At 34.8% G+C, this 21483-nt stretch overlaps 1 protein-coding gene across 1 annotated transcript in view; it reads right to left on the reverse strand.

Moving 5' to 3' along the window:
* LOC111508593 (uncharacterized) overlaps positions 1-21483 on the reverse strand; it is a 95920-nt gene that overhangs the window by 1923 nt on the left and 72514 nt on the right. The window contains exon 4 of the mRNA XM_074185210.1: positions 6001-6183. Coding sequence (XP_074041311.1) covers positions 6001-6183 — 183 coding nt within the window. The remainder of the gene's footprint in view (positions 1-6000; positions 6184-21483) is intronic.

Here is a 21483-nt window from a genome sequence, read left to right on the forward strand (position 1 = left end):
AAATTAAGTCTCAAATAAATTTACCGAATTTGAAACACACAATTACTAAAGATGCGAAATTGAGTAAAATGTCACTGTCTGGTATTAACACGCCCATATATTTCTGAACCGTTTCTTTTCTTTTTTGTTTTAAACTGAAATATCTACGGAAATAAATATGGAAGAATTGATATTCACAGCTTAAATCTCTACCAAAGAGGTCAAGTCTCTCACCTTACAAAACATTCGCTTTTCAAATGATCTTCACTTGCAATGTTTATGAAATCTAAAATTATATTCAAAGAGATTTTATAAGCTGAATCGTTATTTATTTCACCCCATTTGGAGTAGAAATATTTTTCCAGAACTATTTTACATACAGTGTCACCATTAAAGTGCGCACCATATGGGAAACTTTTTTTTCGAAAAGTTTCAATGAAATTTAACTTCGGCACTTGTTTGTGCTTTAAATTCAACTTGAAATGATGCGGCCAACTGCGACCCTTTGACGTTCAGTGTTTGTCAAATTCATTTTTTTTTTATTGAAAAAGTGCCTTTTTAGATCGAATTTAACAAAAAGTTATTTGAGAAAGTTGTGTCTACGGCAATTTCATATCCATATACCAAGTTTTATGCAACTAGGATGAAGTTGACGTTTTGCTTATTTTTGACAGATATCCCCTTTATTTTAAAAAACAAGTTCGGTTAATTGTCATCAATTCATGTATACATAACAAACTCATCATGGAGTTTAACTTTTCTGATACAGTTTCACTCATACGGACATTTTTAGAGAGAAATTTGCTATAAATATTTTAACATGACTGGTGCAAAGTTTCAATCACTTGGCTATTTTCCTAAACAAACCTTTGATTTCGAAAAAGCAGAGGCAACTACAAAAAAATTCAAATAATTTTGATAGAACTATTATCATTATTATAAATTTTAAACAACAATTATATTATATAAAATACAAATGGGTACAAAAAATTACTTATTGATCTTATTGATCTAAATGAGCCTACATTTCAGTATGTCGTCCTTCACGTTCAATACAAATTATGGTCCTTCTACAGACATCTGTAACTGCATTTTTAATGAATCGGGGATTTATATTTGCACAGCTCTCGCGAATGGTATTTTCCAGATGTTGTATGACAGTAAATGATCTACTTCGGTACACTTTTCGTTTCAGGTAAACCCACAGGAAAAAGTCTAAAGGCGTCAAGTCGGATGATCTAGGTGGCCAATAATGTTCCCAGTTACGTCCAAAAACTTTGCCTCTGAACATTTGATGGAGGGACTGTTTTACAGCAACCGTGTGATGTATTGGTGCGTCATCAAGCTGATACCATAGGTCGTATTTAATATTTGAAGGCATATTATCTGAAACTTCACTAACCTCATTATTTTAAAGGTTGAGATAACCGACGGATGATGAATTTTCCCCAAAGAAAAATGGCCCCATTATTTGGTCGTTAAGTATCCCACACCATACATTAGTTTTAAAGGAATACTGATCACAACATTCAACTGTGAAATTGGGATTTTCTTGAGCCCACCATCGGCAATTTTGAGAACTTACCGTTCCATTTGAAGAGAACGTTGCCTCATCTGTCTATAAAATTGTAAACGGAAACTTTACATTTTCTTCTCTCTCTCCTTGAAACCAGAATGAAAACCCCAAACGGACATCAAAATGTCGTTCTTTTCATGTGTTAATAAATTTTGGCTTGTAAGGCCAAAATTTATTCTTTAATAAAAATTTTCTAACACTTCCGCTCTTGTAATCGGTATTTTTTATAATATCGGTTATGCTCGTTTGCCCGTGTTCAATAACTTTCAAACAAATGTTGAGTTGGGCCTCCTTATCATATTTACTTTCTCTTAAATTGATTTGCTACGGATACTGTTTCTCTTAATTTCGACATTATCCTTGACACAGTAGTATGTTGAACATTTTTTCCTGGATGCCTTTCATTAAAAATGTTAGCTACTTGCCGGTATGGTGTATTCTCACCATATATTAAAACTATTTCTATTTTTTCCTGAAGAGACAACATTATTACAACAATAACTGTTAAAAATTTGACGAAAAAATCAACATATTGACACTACCATAGCATGCATTTTGGTTGTCAAGACCTACTTAAAAATTGTATTCAACGTGATTAAGCTTCCTTACCGCACTAGTTAGTGTGAATAAATAATCTGTAAATACTGAATATTGAAATTTTAATGTAATTTTATTAATACTTATTGCAGTTTTTGAGTTGTGTCTGCTTCTTCAAAATTGAAGGTACTGACGTTTGTTTAAGAAAATAGCCAAGTGATTGAAACTTTGCACCAGTCATGTTAAAATTTGTATAGCACATTTTTAATTTCTCTCTAAAAATATTCGTGTGAGTAAAAATTTATCAGAAAAGTCAAACTCCATGATGAGTTTGTTATGTATACATGCATTGATAATAAGTAACCGAACTTGTTTTTAAAAATAAAGGGGATATCTGTCAGAAATAAGCAAAACGTTGACTTTATCCTAGTTGCATAAAATTTGGCATATGGATATAAAATTGCCGTAGACACAACTGTTTTAAGTAACTTTCTGTTGAATTCGATCTAGAAATGCACTTTTTCAATTTTTTCAAAAAAAAAGTTGAATTTGACAAACACTGAACGTCAGTGGGTCGCAGCTGGCCGGGAAGGAGGTACCAGGTGTTGAACTAGAACTTTTTTGGATTGTTGAGGCTCATTTTGGGATTGTGAAAACAAATATCATCATTAGTATTGCTACCGTCACTATTTTCTTTTGGCGATGAAAGATCAGGTCGAGCTTTTCGAAGTTTGAACAGATTCAGAAGGGCGCGCCAGCATCATAAACCAATAACCACTTTCCACCCCGTGAGTTGAGTAATCTTTGGGTAAGGAAACCTAGTGTTGTAAGTAGACACAATGAGCCAAGAATGGCGAGTCTTCTGCATTTGTCTCACCAAGATTTTTGCCTTCGTGTGGAAAGCCGGTATAATTTTGAAATTCGAGAGTGATTTCGCCAATCTCCAATTCACCAAAGGACTCCAATAATCAGGAAATTCACGTCAACGGAGTGGGCTGGATATAGCCTTCCAATTTCGAAGAGAAAATCATGATACTTCATCTATTTTTTTTCTTCTGTTTCCGGCGATATTCGTCTCACCGGGTATTAAATATCGCCTCGCTCTGTTGGCCGAGGAGAACTAGGTATGTTATTGGTCTGTAACTCTTAGGAATTGACAAATCCCATTTTTGGGGGATAATAGCGGCTCGCATTCAATAAACAAATTCGTAATCAGCTGCTTTCCATCCAGCCATGAGTTGTATACTCTGGTCAGATGGCATCCGGCGAAGGAAAGTTCAAAGCTATCTCTTACCTCATGCGTCCACTCAAAGCGTCCAGTGGCATTGCATGTGTTAACCTCGTTATATGCCTCACCATCTCACATCTAACCACTAATCGGAGGGGGCGGTTCTGGGAGCCTCGTCGTTGAATGACAAGTGTTAAGTGTGGGGTCTATCGAGTATTTGTCACAACAGCATTTGGCATTGAAGAAAGAAATAAGTTCTCCTTGCCGGGTGCGTCTGGGCTGCTGGTACGGTTTTTAACCCGAGTTTGCGCTGGTCAGGCCCTATTCTCCGCAGCCCCTATATATTCGGGAGGGCGTGCCAGCATCATCAACCAACGACCACTACCCACATTGTGGGGTAAGTGATCATTGGGTTCGTGGATCATGTGCCACGAGTAAGTGCAGTGAGCCAATAATTAAAGCCTTCTGCATTTATCCGACTCACATTTCTGCCTCACTGCGGCGAGCTGACATGATTTTGAGATTCGAGAGTATAGAAGACATCATTTCTCGAAGGACTCCGATAATCAGAATGACTATCTTTTCCGGATAGAGTCTGCGGAGTTCGAGGAGGAAATGTCGATATTTTATTCGATTTTCCCCCTATTTTCGGACGATGGTCGTCTTGTTAGGAGCTGAAAACTCCACGACAAATATTGTTTTGCTCTGATGGTGATGCTCTGATGATGAATAGTTCCAATAAATTCAGCTCTCACCGTTTCCACAAAGGTTTCAATATCCCCCGGAGCGTAGGGCAACACTGATATCTCCTCGATACCGTAAGAGTGCCGTAGGTGGTTATATAGCACTCTTAAGGCCGCATTATGTCGAAAGATATATTATGGACTATTATTATTATTACTTTTTGTCGTTCATATGGGGGCGACAGCTGATTAACGGAAAAACAGATTTTGAAACAGATTTTTTTTTAAGGCAGATAACTGTCAAATCAATATTACCGTGAACAAAACGTTACGGTTCTTATTGATGTTATGTCTTTATCAATATGTACATTGAGTCTCAAAAATTAATACATCAACATGTTTCAGATATTTGCATTTTTCAAGAAATTTGGTGATTTGGCAACGATGTTTCCACGCAAGAAATAATATTTTGTTGTAATTGTGAATGTGGTCAAACTAAAACATAATTTGGGTATTTTCATCTTCCATAATTTGAAAAAAATATGGAAGGTGAAAATACCCAAAGCATGTCTATAAAAATTATATTTTCCTCCACAAAAAATGACTTTCGTTTAATATTTTGAGTGTCGTGTTTCGTAAATTTTTTTCGATTCTATCTTTCCGCTTCCAGATATTTTTGGAAATGTGAAATTACTCTCGAAAAACTTCAGTGTCACACCTCATTTCAAAATTTTTTTGAGTCATTGATAATTATTACAATTATTATCTTCATACGGATTTTCAAAAATTTATGCTTGGCACAGAAATTGTTCTCTTTGTTTTTGACTTTCATAATATTCTTTCATGCATTATTCTCGAATTTGAATAACGAACAGCATGTGGTTTCTTCCTACATTCTTCGAAAATGAAGAGCGATAATAAATTCTCGTTTCGAGTATACTTACCTACTTCAATTGGGATTTTTGCTATTGATGATGTACAGAAACTTATTTATTTATCGATTTATTCTCATACAGGTGTAACTCAATCACATGCGAAAATTGTTGTACAAGTATTATGAATTCATAGCTAGTAGGTATACAATGAAAATCTGTTTTAAAAAAATCTGTTTCAAAATCTGTTTTTCCGTTAACCAGCTGTCGCACCCCTACGAACGACTACCCTCAGAAGTCGAAACTTGTGCGAGCTAAGGATTGACGAGGTCTTACCTTTTAACGTGTGATTCCTTTTAACGTGTTATTCCAAAAAACAGATAAGCTAATGATTTATACTTAATATGTAATTTTTGAAACCAGTGAGGAATTTTTTAGGGGGTTGGACAAAGTTGTGTTCAGACATTGATAATATATTATTTGTGACTTTCAACATTGTTGCGCTTGGGGTACCTTGAGTCATGGTGTCTAATGGAATTTCGAAAAAAAGGGTTGATATTGTAATTTTTCTTTTCATCAAACTACGTAACTAAGGACAGTTGAGATAGTTATTATAAATTTTGTAACATATTGCGATTATATGTATATAGAGTTGACTTCTTTGTATTTTTTCAAATTATCACAGAAATGAGTTCAGATATGTCATGGTTATCTACATTGAAAGATGTATTGAATATTACTGGAGTTTTATTCCAACACCAAACCGTTATTTTCAACACTTGGACACATGTTTCAATCAACAAGTAATCATCTTCAAGAGAAAGACTGAACTGAAATTGAAAAATGCATTGGATGAAAAAACTCTCAAATTTGTGCGTGAATCCTGAAGATAAAAAAATATAATCTCTGAAGAATATTATTATAAATTATGCTCTTTTCCGAAACACAAATTTGATACAATTATGTTCTGATACCATCCAGAACATAAATAAAAATTCCATCGAAAACATGAATTGAGAAGATATTTTTGACAACAATATTCTAAGGAATTCTGGAAACGAATCTACCTATTACAAATTGTGTGCTGAAAATTTATAATAATGTACTTCATATTCGTGTGCTAACCTGTCACTGGAAATTGATATTCAAAAATTGGTGTCTGTTGGGGCGGCAGTGGGGAATTCACAGCAGCTGGAATCAAATTTGGAGTTGCTCGAACTGGTGGTAATAAAGGTGCTTTGAAAGAAGATCTTGGATTTGATCTTCTGTCGGAGTAACCAATCGATCCTGAGCCAAGGGCATACGCACCTGAAAATAAACGAATATATGATTCTATGGACTTGAGAAATGAAATCACTTGAGGAATGAAAACATCTCTATCTCCACATCTATTAACGTATTTTCAATAAACTATGTTTTTATCTCTCGAAATGAAAAACCGATTTGTACAATCGTACAAATCCCATTTATTATTCGCCTGGCTCACTCGTCAAAAAAACTGATTTTCTAGTAACCTACCCACTTCATTTTTCCTGATGCTGCTATTTTTATAGCTCTCCTCCCTAACTTCTCATTCTGAACGATTCATTTTCGCGAAATTATGCCACAATTTCACAACTATTTTCAGAAATGAGTTTTTCATTATACCGTTAGATAAATAGCTTGACCATCCGAATTCTACGTTCATCATTTCATATTTCAGATAATATTCCACCACTGAAAATAAATACTTCATACCTGCTTTTGAAATCTTGCTGAATTATAATTCATTTTCTGAAGATGTGCAGTAATTACTCACCCTAAACAAATAGATACAACTGCCCGACTGAGTCATGGCCGGTGAGAAGCTCCTTCCTCAAGATGTGTTGAAATATGTTATTAGTGTATTGGATTATTCGAGCCGTAAATGTAAAATTGCAAAAAAAAGTTTCTATTTGATGAAGGTGGTTGAGGAAAAAAAAATGTGGAAATTGGTACACATTATTGATGAAACCAGTCAATAATGAAATACAATTGAACGACTCTTACTTCGAATCTGATTCGTCAATAGTTACAACAAAAACTTCACATAGTTCGATATCATAATTCATATAATGTCATCTTTTTTTTTGGACAAAAGTACTATAGGAAAATCCTTGAGGTGCTCTGAGATCGATGCCTGTGCAAAAATAGTGATTCCCACTGAATTCGAATCACTGGAGAATTTATTCACTTGAAAAAACATTATCAGGAAGTTTATTCCACATAAACGTAGTTCTCCAAATCAAAGAGTTCTTGAAAGTGAATTACGAGGTGTACTGAGTTGAACCTCAAAACGATGAGCAGCCACAGTGCGTTGCGTATTTTTGATATATACTTGTTGTGGAATCAAATGTGCCAAGTCACTTGAACACTTCCCGTGGAAGTATCTGTAGAAGATAAACAAATCTCCAACCTTTCTTTGATGTTCCAGACTATCAAGGTTGCAAGTGATGTTCGCGTCTCCACCTAGGTGGATGGTTCTTTTCTGGATGGAATTCAGTAGCTTCAGGGTATGAAAATCAGGTCAGACAATTCCACCTTCTGCGTCGATAAGTTTGTTGGGGATTAAAATGGACACCAATATGTCTTTGCACAATCATGTCGCTGGAATTGCAAATGCCGCTTCTCAAAAGCTTTGAGAAGAAGCTTTTGAGAAGCTTTACGTGAGAAAAATACTCCAAAGGAGGTCTGATCTGAGCTTTATGAAGCATCAATAGTTGCTGAGGTGTGTACAGTTTTCTAGTTTGGAACAGTGTTCAAAGCTTCTGAGAAGCGGCATTTGTAATTCCAGCGACATGATTGTGCGAAGACATATTGGTGTCCATTTTAACCCCCAACAAACTTATCAACGCAGAAGGTGGAATTGTCTGACCTGATTTTCATATACGGTTCGGACACCTTTATTTTTGTAGGAGAAAACCGTTGCCTTGGTTTTGTGGCATTGAACTGAACTTAGTTACTTTCATCCCAGTTCGAAATCACTTCTAGATCCTCATTAAGGTGTGGCAACCTCCTGCTGTCGGTGAAGATATGTATCCGCCGCGTTTGTCCTGGAATCCGAATGGAATGACGGAACAAGTGTGCTATCGGCAGCAAAGCAATATATTGGATTTATGATTTTTTCCAATAAGTCGTTGATATACAATATAAAGAGGGTTGTAGGCAAAATAGATCCCTGGGGAACACCAGCATTGATGGTAAAAATATTCGAGAGATTTCTGTCGACGGCTACTTGCAGGAAACGAAATATGTGAACTGCTTTTTGATTGGTGTATATTGAGACATATAAGTTCACACGAACTGATTATTATTTTCAACTATTCATGAAATGCACACTTGTGACAGAAAATTTGCGGTTATTTACTCAAATCATGTGAATACAGTATCAGCCTATCTTTGTTTCATTACTGCACCGCTTTTATGAACTCAAGTTTTCAAACATTCGTCATAACTAACGAAACGGGCTATGCCTATCTGAATCTGACAGTCACAAACCGAATGCCTACTGAACGGTAAAAACTGAAAATTATTGTGAAGAAATTTTTCTTCAACATTTGGAGTAATATAATGGATTAAAAGCCCTTTCATAATAATAATATGATACGTTTATCATTGACCAAAATCCACCGAAAATCTTCAGTATCAATTCTAAGGAACTAGGTAAATGAAGGGTGGAGTTCAGTTTTATTTCAACACTTCTACTCGAATCCTTACTACAAAGTTAACTTAAAACTGATAATATGTATAATCATCGACTAGTACACAAAGAACCAGGAGGCGAGAGAAAAGTAAGATAAAGAAAAGAGAGAGAGAAGATAGAGAACTACAGTGATTCCATTAGGTCATGAAACAACTAGGTTGCATGACGACGCTGTGAGAATTCATTTTTTTGCTTCGAGTTGGGAGATATTTCCAATTATTTTTCATATTCATAGTTCACGCAAAGATTCAGTAATGGATTTTTTCAAAGAGAGACACGACCTACTGTAGTCGGTTATCTTGAACGTATTCATGTAACTAGCGATATTATATGAAAAACTTTTGACGTTTGAAACTTTCCTTTCTATATCGAGAAATGGTGATAAGAAAAATTGTAGAGTATTTGAATCATGTATAACTTTTTTATATATGACTTTATCTTATAGATAGTTCGGTTTCTTGTATTTCAAAAGTTTTTAGAAGTAGCGAAGGGTATGTTTTTTAAACCCGTTGGACTTTTTGAGCTCTCTTCAATCTAGTGTAACTTTTTTTCAATATTATATTGATCTGTTCTTTGGATCCCAATTTTTGATCTATTATCAAACCCAAATTTTTTGTACTCCCACTTAAAGGTATTGTATAATTTCCCATCCTCAGTACATTGTCATGCAAATTATGTATTGGAAATCGAGAACTTAGTTTTTAAAAAGAAAATCGATTTCACATAAGACTCAAAAAGCGTTTATTCTCTTCGAGAGCAGTACAAAGAATGAATTTTTATTAAGACAATTATTACAAGATTTGAAATATAATGAGTTTGCAAAGTCTCGGGCTCCTGTAGATAAGGCACGTTTCTTGATAGCTGTTTCCACGTAACTCGTCCCTCCTCAGGCTGAAAAAATAACGGAGTTATTTTTTGAAGTTGTGGTTTCTGCGGATTCACAGGCTTTTTGGTTCTTCTTGAATATTTTCTGGAAATACTGCTTCAATTTCGGCAGGCTGAGCAGTATCACGATGACGATGATTACAAATATTATAGTCCCAAAAATAGATGTTGTAGGAACTTGGTTTTGTTGCGATTGAATAGGCTTCAGTTGATTGGCTATTCTATCTATTTGGTACAGTTCATCAAGGTTGATTTTGGTGAAATTTGGGGTGTCGTAGACTTTTGGGGTTTTCAAGTCCGTCATTTCCAATTTGGGTAAAATCATGGGTTTTCCTTGTTGGATATAAATGTCATTTACATATTTTGTATCATGGATTTGGACTTCGCATGATTGTGGGATTCTGATCAATACTGGAGAATTGATTTCTAGGTATTGATCTGTTTTACATTTGGAATATAGGCGTTCTTTTCTGAAAGGGATTATCAATACTCGATCTTGTGTTACTTGTTCTACAATGGGATCTTGCACGTTGATTTCCAAAAGGTGGCATTTCTCTAAGGCTTTTCCTTCAAAAAGGTGAAGTGTGCAGTTATCCGGTGGCGCAAAGTTCTCCGGGCAGTAATATGTATTTTCTAGGAACGGGCAATCTTCTTTTTCGAACTGGATATCGCCCTGGTTCCGTGCCAAATATGGGTATTTGGGGAAAGACATCATGTGATTTTGGATAATAGGATATACATGATAGAATTCAAAGAATTTGGGCCTAACAATAGGGACGTGTATTGCAAAGATCAATTTGGTATTGACGAAACTGACTTGCGTTCCTAAAAATTGGTAATACGTGAGTGTATTCTTAAAATTTGGAACTTGATTTTGGTTATATATTTTCATTAAATATGTCGCCATCTCCTGAAGTTCAGTAGTAGATACAATTGAATTATGCAAAGTGTTCAGTTTTGAAAACATAATGGCATTTTCGATATTATCTATAAAGTTTATCAAATTCTGACAGTCTAAGTTCAATTGTAATAGTGTTCCTTGAAAACTAAGGTAATTATCGACATTTCTTATTGTATCACTAATCGTTACCTGAAATCTTTCCAAATCTCGCTCGAACTTCTCTTGATTCGCGTTGAAAATTCTAATGGTTTTGTTATAATGGTTTATTAATGTTTTAGACAAAGAAATTTGGAGATTGGTTTCGTGAATAATTTTTTCCTGATTATTTTCCAAAACTTTAATAGCGTTATTATAACGTTCCTCGTCATCAGAGTCGAGGTTGCCAAAAAGCCATTTGTTTACTTTACCAACTACATTGATTAGCCCTCTTTTATTGCGAGTATGGAATGAAGGTAATAGATTGTCGATTTTTCTCTGTAAAGTGCTAATGAGATATTTAGTTCTGATCAGCATATTTTCCGATAATCCGTGATAAGATATTGGGTTAGTTACATTAACTGTGGAAATACTATTTTCGATTGATTTAAAATTTTTATTCAAATTTTGTATCTGATCGATAATGATTTTAAGGTCCAAATAGTGTAGAAAGGTATGTTTAGTGTATATGAGTCTAGCGTTTCCTAGTTGTATTGGGAGGATAAGATTGTCTAGGTTGGTAACGTCTATGTCATCCTTACAATATGTTAGTTGAACGACCAGGCAAAGGAGAAGAAACTTCATCCTCTTGATTTTCCTGTAACAATGTTTATTCTTTAATATTTCTGGGTTTTCTAGCAGAACTTTTATGATATGTTCCGGATTGTGTGATTAATTTTTTATCAGTTTCCTGATCGATAGTAACCTTTTTGAATTTTGGTAAATTTTTGTTTCGGGGTTTAGTTTTTATATAAACTGTTTTTCGACCCGTATATTGTGGGGCGTTTGACCTTTTTTCGTTTGCTCTAGTTATTACTTTTTCTTTAGTTGTTTGATTTGCTCTTTGTATATTTTCGTACATATTTTTGCTAACTTCCTTGTGATTTTGAATATAATTCGATATAATAACGTTATCGTTCATATCGAAGGGGTTAGAATCGTCAATATGTCCTTTGATAACTTCAAATGGAGTGAATTTGGTTACACTATGTATTGAATTATTATAGCTCAATATAGCGTATTTTACCAATTGGTCCGGGGTGAGGTTTTTATTTTCTTCTCTTAAACAACGAAAATGTTCAATTAAGGTAGAATGAAAACGTTCTACTGGGGAATTTGAGTTGCTATTCTTCGCTGTGGTGAAATGAAGTTGAATACGGTGAAGAGAGCAGAAGTTTTCTAAATCTTGATTTTTAAACTCCGTACCGCAATCACTTGTAATTTTTAGAGGTAACCCATGATGAGTTACAAAATTCAAAAGACCTTCAACTATTGATATTCCTGTTGCCGACTTTAAAGGGTATGCTTGGCCGTATCGGGAGAAAGCATCAATAATGGTCAAGTAAATATGGTTAGATATTCTAAAAACGTCGATGTGAATATGTTCGAATGGTTTGGATGCAGTGGGGGTCAGATTGAACTTAATGGCAGGGGGATCCCTGTCATATTTGTTTTTTAGGCATGTTTCACAATTGTTGATATAATTCTCTATATCTATAGACATATTCGGCCAATAATATCGAGAACCTAATGACATTTTCACTTCGTTCATTCCTCTATGACCGGATTTGTATATGTGGTAATACTCTAGCTTTTGCTTTTGTTCCTTCAACGTTTCTACGTCAGTCAAAAATTTTGTGCAGTGCAATAATTTGAATGAGGAATTTTTAAAAGTATTTTGGATAGTTACAGAAAATATTTCCGAGAGTTGAGGGTTTTTAAAGTACAGAGCATAATGCTGTTTGGGGTTCAAATATTCTCTTGCAAAAGTTTTAATTTGATTTTCGAGTTCGACTTTTGGAAAAGTGATGTATAGTCGGATATTTTCGAATACTTTTTCTCGTCTAACTTTGGTTTTGTCTATGTCTCCAACTGTCATAACTAGCTGATTTTTATATGTATTTAAAGATCGGTCTACTATTGGTATTGTCAATATAGGGTTTTCGGCAGAAGTATGTACTGTTTCCAAGTCCACCTCTGGTTCGGGGTTGACTTTGTTTGCCGGTTTTACTAATATATTAGAAATTATATTAACTCTTGGATTTCCAGTACTTGACGGCAGAGTATCCAATAGTGACTGATTTTCTAAGAAATCAGTGATATTCTCATTGTCTAGATTTGGAAGATTGTTCAAGTTTTCTAGTTCTTTTTCTATTACTTCATCAATGTCATCCAAATTAACATCGGTTGACATTGTTTCTAGTGCATTTATCTCAAAATTAGGTGGGTATCTAGAGAGGACATCTGCTGCTTGATTATTTTTACCATTTTTGTATTTAATGACATAGTCAAACTCTTCCAATTTTAGGCGCCATCTCACAAGTCTTGAGTTTGGGTCCTTTGAGGAAAAAAGCCATTGCAGAGGTTTGTGATCTGTATAAATCACAAATTTCCTGCCAAACAGGTACGGTCGAAAATACTTACAGCTCCAAACTATTGCGAGCAGTTCTTTTTCTATTGTAGAGTAATTTATTTCAGCAGAGTTTAGTGTCCTAGATGCATAGCAAATGGGATGACCATTTTGAGACAAAATGCTACCCAATGCATATTTAGAGGCATCGGTAGAGAGTTCGAAATCTTTTTCGAAGTCTGGGTAAGCTAACACAGGTTCTGAGATTAGAATATTTTTGCAAGTTTCAAAACAATCTTTGAACTCCTTGGTATGTTCGACTTTATTGTCCTTTTTTAGACATGAAGTCATGGGTTTGGTGATTTTAGCGAAATCTTTTATAAATTTCCGATAATATCCAAGAAGGCCTAGAAATGATTTAATTTCTTTTTGTGTTCTAGGTAATGGAAAATTTTTTATCTTTTCAATTTTGATAGGATTCGGTTTTATCCCATCTTTTGTGACTATATGGCCTAAAAATTCTACTTCTTTGCGTAGAAATTCGCATTTATCTAGTTGGATTTTTAATTTAGCTTCCCTTAATTTTGTAAGAACCAATTTTAAATTTTGAATATGTTCTTGAAGGCCGGTACTGAAAATTATGATATCGTCCATGTAGACCATGCATATTTTGTGTTGTAGGTCTTTCAGGACTTCATCCATGGCCCTTTGAAAGGTAGAGGGCGCATTCTTCAACCCAAAGGGCATCCTCAAGTACTCGAAGTGCCCGTTATCCACGGTGAAAGCTGTCTTTTCGATAGAGCATTTACTCATCTCAATTTGGTGAAACCCGCTAGCAAGGTCAAGCGTGGTAAAATATTGAGCTCTACCAAGTTTGTCTAGTATATCCGCGATATTCGGGATAGGATATCGGTCGTCAATAGTTTTTTCGTTGACTTTTCGATAGTCAACTACTAAACGCCATTTTTGTTTACCTGATGCGTCTAACTTTTTTGGCACTATCCAAATTGGTGATGACCACGGGCTACAGGATGGTCTTATGATGTTTTTGTCAAGCATGTCTTTTATCTGTTGTTGTACCTCATTTTTGTGAACATACGGATATCTGTAAGACTTTGTATGTACGGGAATTTCGTCGTTTGTTCTGATTATGTGTTTGACTTTCGAGGTAAATGTCAGTTTGTCACCTGGTTTAAAAAATATGTCAGCATATTCCTTACAGAGCTTTGTAATAGCGGATTTTTCTTCAGAGTTCATGTGATCGGTACGAATGAAATCCAGTATTTCATTCTTTTGTATGTGTGTGTCTGTCTGTTGTGGCGGGATAGAAAAAGCTTCGAATTTATATGTTTCAAATTTTTGCGATTCGAAAGGGATTGCTTCAATATTGTTGTTTAATGTCATCGTAATGGATTGATCTGTAAGATTTTGAATTTCAATAGGTGCTAGACCGTTTTTTGCTGAAGTAAGAGTTCGAGGTATAACAAGTTTTCCTAAATAAATTCTTTCAATCAAAATATCTCCATCTGAAATATTGACCGGTAAATTTTTGATAATTTTTTCTTTGGGACCTACTGAGAAACTGAAACTACTGTCGTTACTTTCTCTATATTTGAGAGGAATTTCTACATGTTCCCCAATCAATCGGTTATTTGTGAGATCAATATTAAGATTCATATTGATCAGATCATTTAAACCAATCACACCGTCGAAATAATCATGAAAATCAAATAAAATAAAGTCAATTTCATAATTACTATTAAATTCTGGAAAACACGGAACAAGAGCTCTATATCTAATGTTTTTACTACCTAAAGTTGTTTTTAAGACAGTGTTCGAATGATAAATTGTGTTTGGACATAAATTTTCTATTATTGTTGGGCGTATTATAGATTTAGAGCTACCTGTGTCGATCAAGAGTTTCGATTTGGGATTTTGAATTTCTATGTAAGGAAGGGCGTTGTTTGAGAAGACATTAAATTCTTCTATGTCAGGTTTTCGTCTTGGTTGTCCGAAGGAAAATTTTGGTCTTGGTCATTATCAAATTCTATATTTTCGTCAGGCTTGGGTGTTTCGGTATTGAAATCGTAGGAATTTTGATATTGATCATGTTGATACTCAGGAGAGGAGTATAAATTTTCATTAGAATAGAAAGGGTCTGACACAAATTGATTGTCATATTCGTTAGAATTTAATTCTTCGAAAACAAAGTTTGGATTCCTACGTTGTTGTCCATTTGAATTCAGATTAGTATTTCCGAAATTTTGAAATCCGTGATTTTGAAATTGTCGGTTTCTTGATACTACAGTTGGGTTTCTCGAGGTTGTCGACATTGGTTCGGGTTTAGGTAATCGGTTTTGTGGTATTTGATTAGGTTTGAAGACATTTTTTGGGGGTCCGAAGACGTCACGATTTGTTGGGAATCTAGTTTGTTGTTGCCTAGGTTGAACAGGTATAGGCTGATTTGGCCAAACTGGTTTTTGACTATATTGTGACTGGAAAGTGTTGAAATTTCCAGAAAATTGGGGGTATTGGTGAAAGTGGGGTTGGTGATTTAAATAATGTTGGTTATTGAAATTATGCCCTTGTGAATTATTACCAAATTGTGGTTTAGGAACCAAATTAGTCCTGGGAGTTGTATTTTTTGTTTCGTTTGAACTTCCATACATTCTTTCAAAGTTTTCAAATTCATTCGCGTACGCCATTGCGTCTTCCAGTGAAGCTGGTTTTTTAATATGCATATTATTTTTCAGGATGCCAGTACACCCTGCAATGAAGGTACTCAGTGCTGTTTTATCATAGTGATTAATATGACATAATTTTTCGGGTTCGGTTAAATTGACATCATTACTTATTCTCTGGACAACACTACTTTTCAACAGTTGTATTCTACTCCCAAAATTAATAAGGTTTTCTCCTTTATAAGGTCTAGTTCTCGTGAGTTCTTGAACTAAACAATCTAAGTCCCTGCGATCTGAAAAACTTTGGCAAAGAGCATTTTTCAGTTTTTCCCAAGTATTTAATTCTATCCTGTTTCCTACCATTGCTTCTGCTTTTCCTACTAATTTTTCTTGAATGCATTCAAGTATATGTTTTTGAAAAGCAGCATCTCCATACATGGCATAATCGTTCAACAGGCTTTGACAACGAGTTATGAATTTATTAAGAGTATTACTATCCCCATCGTAGGGTTTAATGTTTTCCAAACGAGATTTAAAAAGGTTCCAGTCGACCATTCGAGGTTCCGCTGGTGGCATGTTTGGAATATTTTGATTATTGTCTTCGACTGACAGATTATTTAATAGTTGTAAAATATTTTCAATATCGTTCATAAATTGTTGATTTTGATCAATAGAATTCAGTATCTATCGATCGGCACTAATTTAACTTTCAAGTTCAATATAGTTATTATTTGTTATTTTTGCAAGTAAATGTAATGTCAATATCCAATATTCAGTTGGAATCAACGTCACTACCCTATCTCTCCCAAAGTCCTTAAAAAGAGGGTTTAGGAAAGTCGAAAAGGAATTTGGCACTTACAGTTTGGTGATTGTAGTCTCCTGGTTCCTTTCCCGATTCTTTTTTCTGCAGAGAGCTCCTTGAATCCCTTCGATCCTCGCTGAAGAAGTTGAAACTTCAAAGTCACGAAAACGATTTCTGGCACAATGCAAATGTTCTTTTTCACGACCGCGAGAATCCTACCGACTGCGCCAATTATGTATTGGAAATCGAGAACTTAGTTTTTAAAAAGAAAATCGATTTCACATAAGACTCAAAAAGCGTTTATTCTCTTCGAGAGCAGTACAAAGAATGAATTTTTATTAAGACAATTATTACAAGATTTGAAATATAATGAGTTTGCAAAGTCTCGGGCTCCTGTAGATAAGGCACGTTTCTTGATAGCTGTTTCCACGTAACTTGCAGAACAGAATATCACATGATTTTTGTTTTTTGAGTAGATGTTTATCACATAAGTCAGTTACAGATTGCAAATCGATATTTATTTCTCTGTTAGTTATTGTGATATTATCAGATTCAAATATTCCATATATGTCATGGAATGTTGCAGTGACTAGAGTCGATATCCTTTATGAAAAAGTGGAGGATGACAACACTGCTCATAGGGTTGAAGTTTCCGAAATGGTTCCCAGGTCAAAATTATTCGTCCTTCAAAGTGAGTTGAAAATTGAATTTCTGCAATATTTTTTTTCCTCGCGGTAGACAAAAAGTGTTCGAGACCTGTCCATCCAATGAGGTCCTTCTGTGCTGATTCTTCTCTTTCGGTTTTATGCTATCTTTTAGAATAATCCAAGGTCACGTATTCCTTTCAGCTTATGGAATATTGCACGTGCCTACGTATAATAAAATTACCAGTGAGTATAGGTTTGAAACACTCAACCAGTCAGATTTATATGTGCAATTTGCATAAATGGTGTTTTAGGCTTTTTGTGTTATCCATACACAACTAGATGTTGATTAAAAAAACAAAATACCTTTTAATGACCTCTACCTTCCACTGAATTGTAGAATGTAAACTTAAAAGATCGATTAGAAATGTTGACCTGACAGCAAATTGAGATTGGGAAAAATTTACGAACCGAATCACTGGGCTGTAACTTGGCAAATATAAGAAGATGCTGACTTAAATTTAAAAAAACGTATGTAATTAAATCACCCTCATGTTACAATTAACACCTATCAAAGTAAACGAAATCACTACATTGTTTATTCAATATAATTGTTTTCGAGTGATTTCTGTACAATTTCTTTAATTTATTTAACACTTTCTTATTGTCTCTCTTCAAGTTCAGATAGTATCAACATCTTAATTGGCATGACTTATGAATATAACGAAAGTGAAGGCTTTCAACATTTCAAATTGAGTAGAGTAAAAGTTTTTTTTTTGTTGCGATAGAATTTTCTACTGTAAAATATTGAATTCTGTCTAATTCCAACTATTGTCATTTTTCATCATGAGAAAACTTTATGGATTCATTAATAGCGTTAGAAAGTGACACCATGCCCTGTGATTTATGTTCATTTTGACTTGATCTTTATCATTGTATGGGCGATAAATTAGATGGAAATTCAAATGAACTCACTGCTGTCAAGACAGGCTAGCTGAAGCCACTTTTTGTTGTTTTTTGGTATATGTAGAATGGATGAGGATTTATACAGGTATTTTATTGTGTATTCTGACCTAGAATTTATTTCTCATTAGAAAAAACATAGTGAAAACTTGATATCACTAGCGTTGTCACATTGATAACATGACCAGTATTGAAATTTCAGAGTGAAATTCGAAATAATTTTTAAAAATACTGAATTTTTAAGTATATATCAGATAATAATACATAGGTTCAAAGCAATCAGTCGAAATACACTACTGTAGTTGTAGTGAAGGGGCATTGGTGAAGTATTCGATTCATCAACCAGACACTACTGAGAAAAATCAACAGATTGTTGATACGTCATCACAGATATATCACTGGACCTCCTATCTCATTTATTCACATTCAAAAATGGAGGTTAACACCCTGCACAGGGGGTTGGAAGTTCTCAAATAATTTCCATCGAAATTGATCCACCTCACAAAATGGTTGAAGTTTGAATGTTTGCAAATATATATGATGGAATTTGCCGATACTTGATGAAAATCCATAACTAACGTATTCGCCTGTCCACCACTCTACAACTTACTGAACAGTCTGAATGAAAACATCACTTCCAACTAGAGAATGACATGTACATACCCCAGTTATATTTGGAATGTGTCGTTTTGTGGAACAGTTTGTTCACCTACTTTCCTACATTTTGACGAAAGACGGGAGAGTAGATAAAAATTCCAAGAATGACCAAGAATTTTTAAGCAGCACTGGCATCCCATTCGGTCCGACGTGGATTTATGAAATGTTGCATAACCTGCGGACTGACTAGATCTATGGTAGACAACAAGATGCGGAAGAGTTTCTAGGTTTCCTTTGAATATACACAATTATGAAATTTTTGAGATAAATGAGTTGGTTGAATATTATATTGAAGATAAAAAACTTCTAGTTGACTCTGCTTTGAGCAATGATTCAAATAATGTATGGAACATAATGGAATCGAAAAATAAAGGACATCCAACCAGAAGGATCGACTTCACCAGTACACCAATAAGTGACATCTTCGAGGACAACACTAAAGTCGAGCATTCATCGCAACGGGGGTCACATTACTGAGAATATCCAGCATTTCTTCACCATGCCACTCAACATTGAGAAAGTGAAGACTGTCAGAGAAGCGCTTGAGGTACAAACAAACGAGAAGGTCGAAGCGTAGGAGCAAATTACGTTCTGAAAACTCCCCGTTACCCTTATTTTGTATCTGAAGTTTTTCGAATACAGCCACGACCGTTTCACGAAGATTATCAAGGCTTTGGATTTTGAATTCGACTTGTAGATTGATTTGACTTTGGTATCGTCGGAAACACAGTCTCCAACAGAAAAGCAATACAAGCTATCCGCCGTCGTTTACCACGAAGGCGAAAATGCTAACATTGGACACTACGTGACCGATGCCTTACACGTCGGCTACAACTGCTGGATAAGGTACGACAATTTTTCGATCGAGACCGTGCAAGAAGAAGACGTACTGAAACCCCAGGGAACGCGAGTTCCTTATGTCCTGTTTTACAGGAAACGCGATATGATCCGATCTAAATAGGGTTGCTACTTTCACGTAGAGTTCAGCGTCTGGAATCTCACGGAATTTCTCTTTTTAGTTTTTATTGAATGTGATATTTTTTGTTTTAATAGGGCCGTATTTATTAAATTTGGCATTGATAAGTCGTGAAAAAAAACACAATAAATTGTTTTATGAATACGTTTGTTTGCAAATATTTTCTCTCGCAGTACGTTTTCAAAGGCACACTCTATATTGACTAATTTGCTACCTCTGTATTAGAACGGAAGTGTTCGACATCGATCCGTCTGTTGAATATTTTGAACTTTTGAGATCCTTCTATTCTAGGTAATCTCTTTCACTTTTCCGATTCTTCTGGTGATTTATGAATCCTGATCGAATCATCAACTAGGACTGAAGATACCCATTATTTTCAGCTTAGCTGCTCTTAACATGTCTTCCCATATAATAATGATATTGATGGATGTCTTTAATATTTTCAAAAGAAAACAGGATTGATGGAGTATATAAAGAAGTTTATATACTTAGAATAATTCTTATAAAACTGAATTCACTCTAGTTCCTGAATAAATTAAAAAACTCCTAATTGTTTCGCGATTAACCCTAAACAACACCGCTTCATTGATTTCCTGATATAAGAATAGGAAAATACAAAAAATGTATCTACATTACGATAAGTTTGCAGAAACAATAATCAAATGAAACCAGATGAAACACTGAAATGATATCACTGATGTATGTTGAATAAATGGGTAAATAGTTTGCGCTCAAAATTTTGAAACCCAGCTGTACGCAATTCGATAGGAAGGTCATTCATCACAAGGCATATTTGGTGACTGCAACAACTGCGGAAAAATTCACAAATTAAATCACACATCAGATGAAGATGGGTATTCAATAATAAGGAAAAATAATATTTTAAATGAGAAGAAGAAAAGAACCATTCCAAAGAAATTAACACATTTTTCATAAAGTCTCTACCTGAAACGGATAATTCTACAACCCTTTCAGATTTTCACAAGAATCATAACCTAATGAATTCGAAATTCAGATTTGCGGCTGTTGACAAACTAGTTGTTCATGAAATGATAAATTCAATTTAAAGTAATTCTACAGGAAGCGATGGAATGAACTTGAAAATGATCAAACTATGTTGCCCTCAAATTGTCTCTTCATCAAGCATACAATCAATTTTTATTTTTCCAGTAATGCTTTTCCATCTGTATGAAGATGTGCCATAGTTGCAGTGTGACGAAAAAATAAAATCCAGAAAATTTTAAAGATCTACATAGATTACCTACGATATCCAAAATAATTGAAAAAGTGATGGAAAGTCAAATTGAAGCACATATAGATAATCATAGACTCCTTCCCGTCATACAATCTGGTTTCAGAAAAGTCCACAAGTTGCGCTTCTCCACTCCTCCATGTAGCGGATGTTATTATGGAAGCCACAGACATGGGCAAATTTACTATCTTAGATGATGACGATACGAATATCGGTGCGAAAAACAATTTCTATGAAGAAGATTGGCAGGTTTTCTGGAATCGGTTAGCGGCATGAATGAGTCTTCTGTTACATATTTAACCAATTGACATATTTGAGCTCCTCAGATATTATCTGAGAACGTTCATAATTAAGTCTCAACCACGAGTTTTGGACTTTTGTAATTTTGATTTTATACGGCTTACATAAATGTGGTCTATAGACAGTATGATCATAGTTGAAATATAATAAAACCAGTATTTCACATGGGAATGATTTCAATTTGAGTGGAAGATATCGCCTAACTCCATATATTGATTCCACGTCGTAATAAGTTATCTCGGAATTTTTCGAACCTGAGAGTGTGGCTTTTAATGACTCCA

The sequence above is a fragment of the Leptinotarsa decemlineata genome, unplaced genomic scaffold (assembly GCF_025532065.1).
Source record: "Leptinotarsa decemlineata unplaced genomic scaffold, Ldec_3_MD MMD2_tig00026369_RagTag_RagTag, whole genome shotgun sequence".
Lineage (NCBI taxonomy): Eukaryota > Metazoa > Arthropoda > Insecta > Coleoptera > Chrysomelidae > Leptinotarsa > Leptinotarsa decemlineata.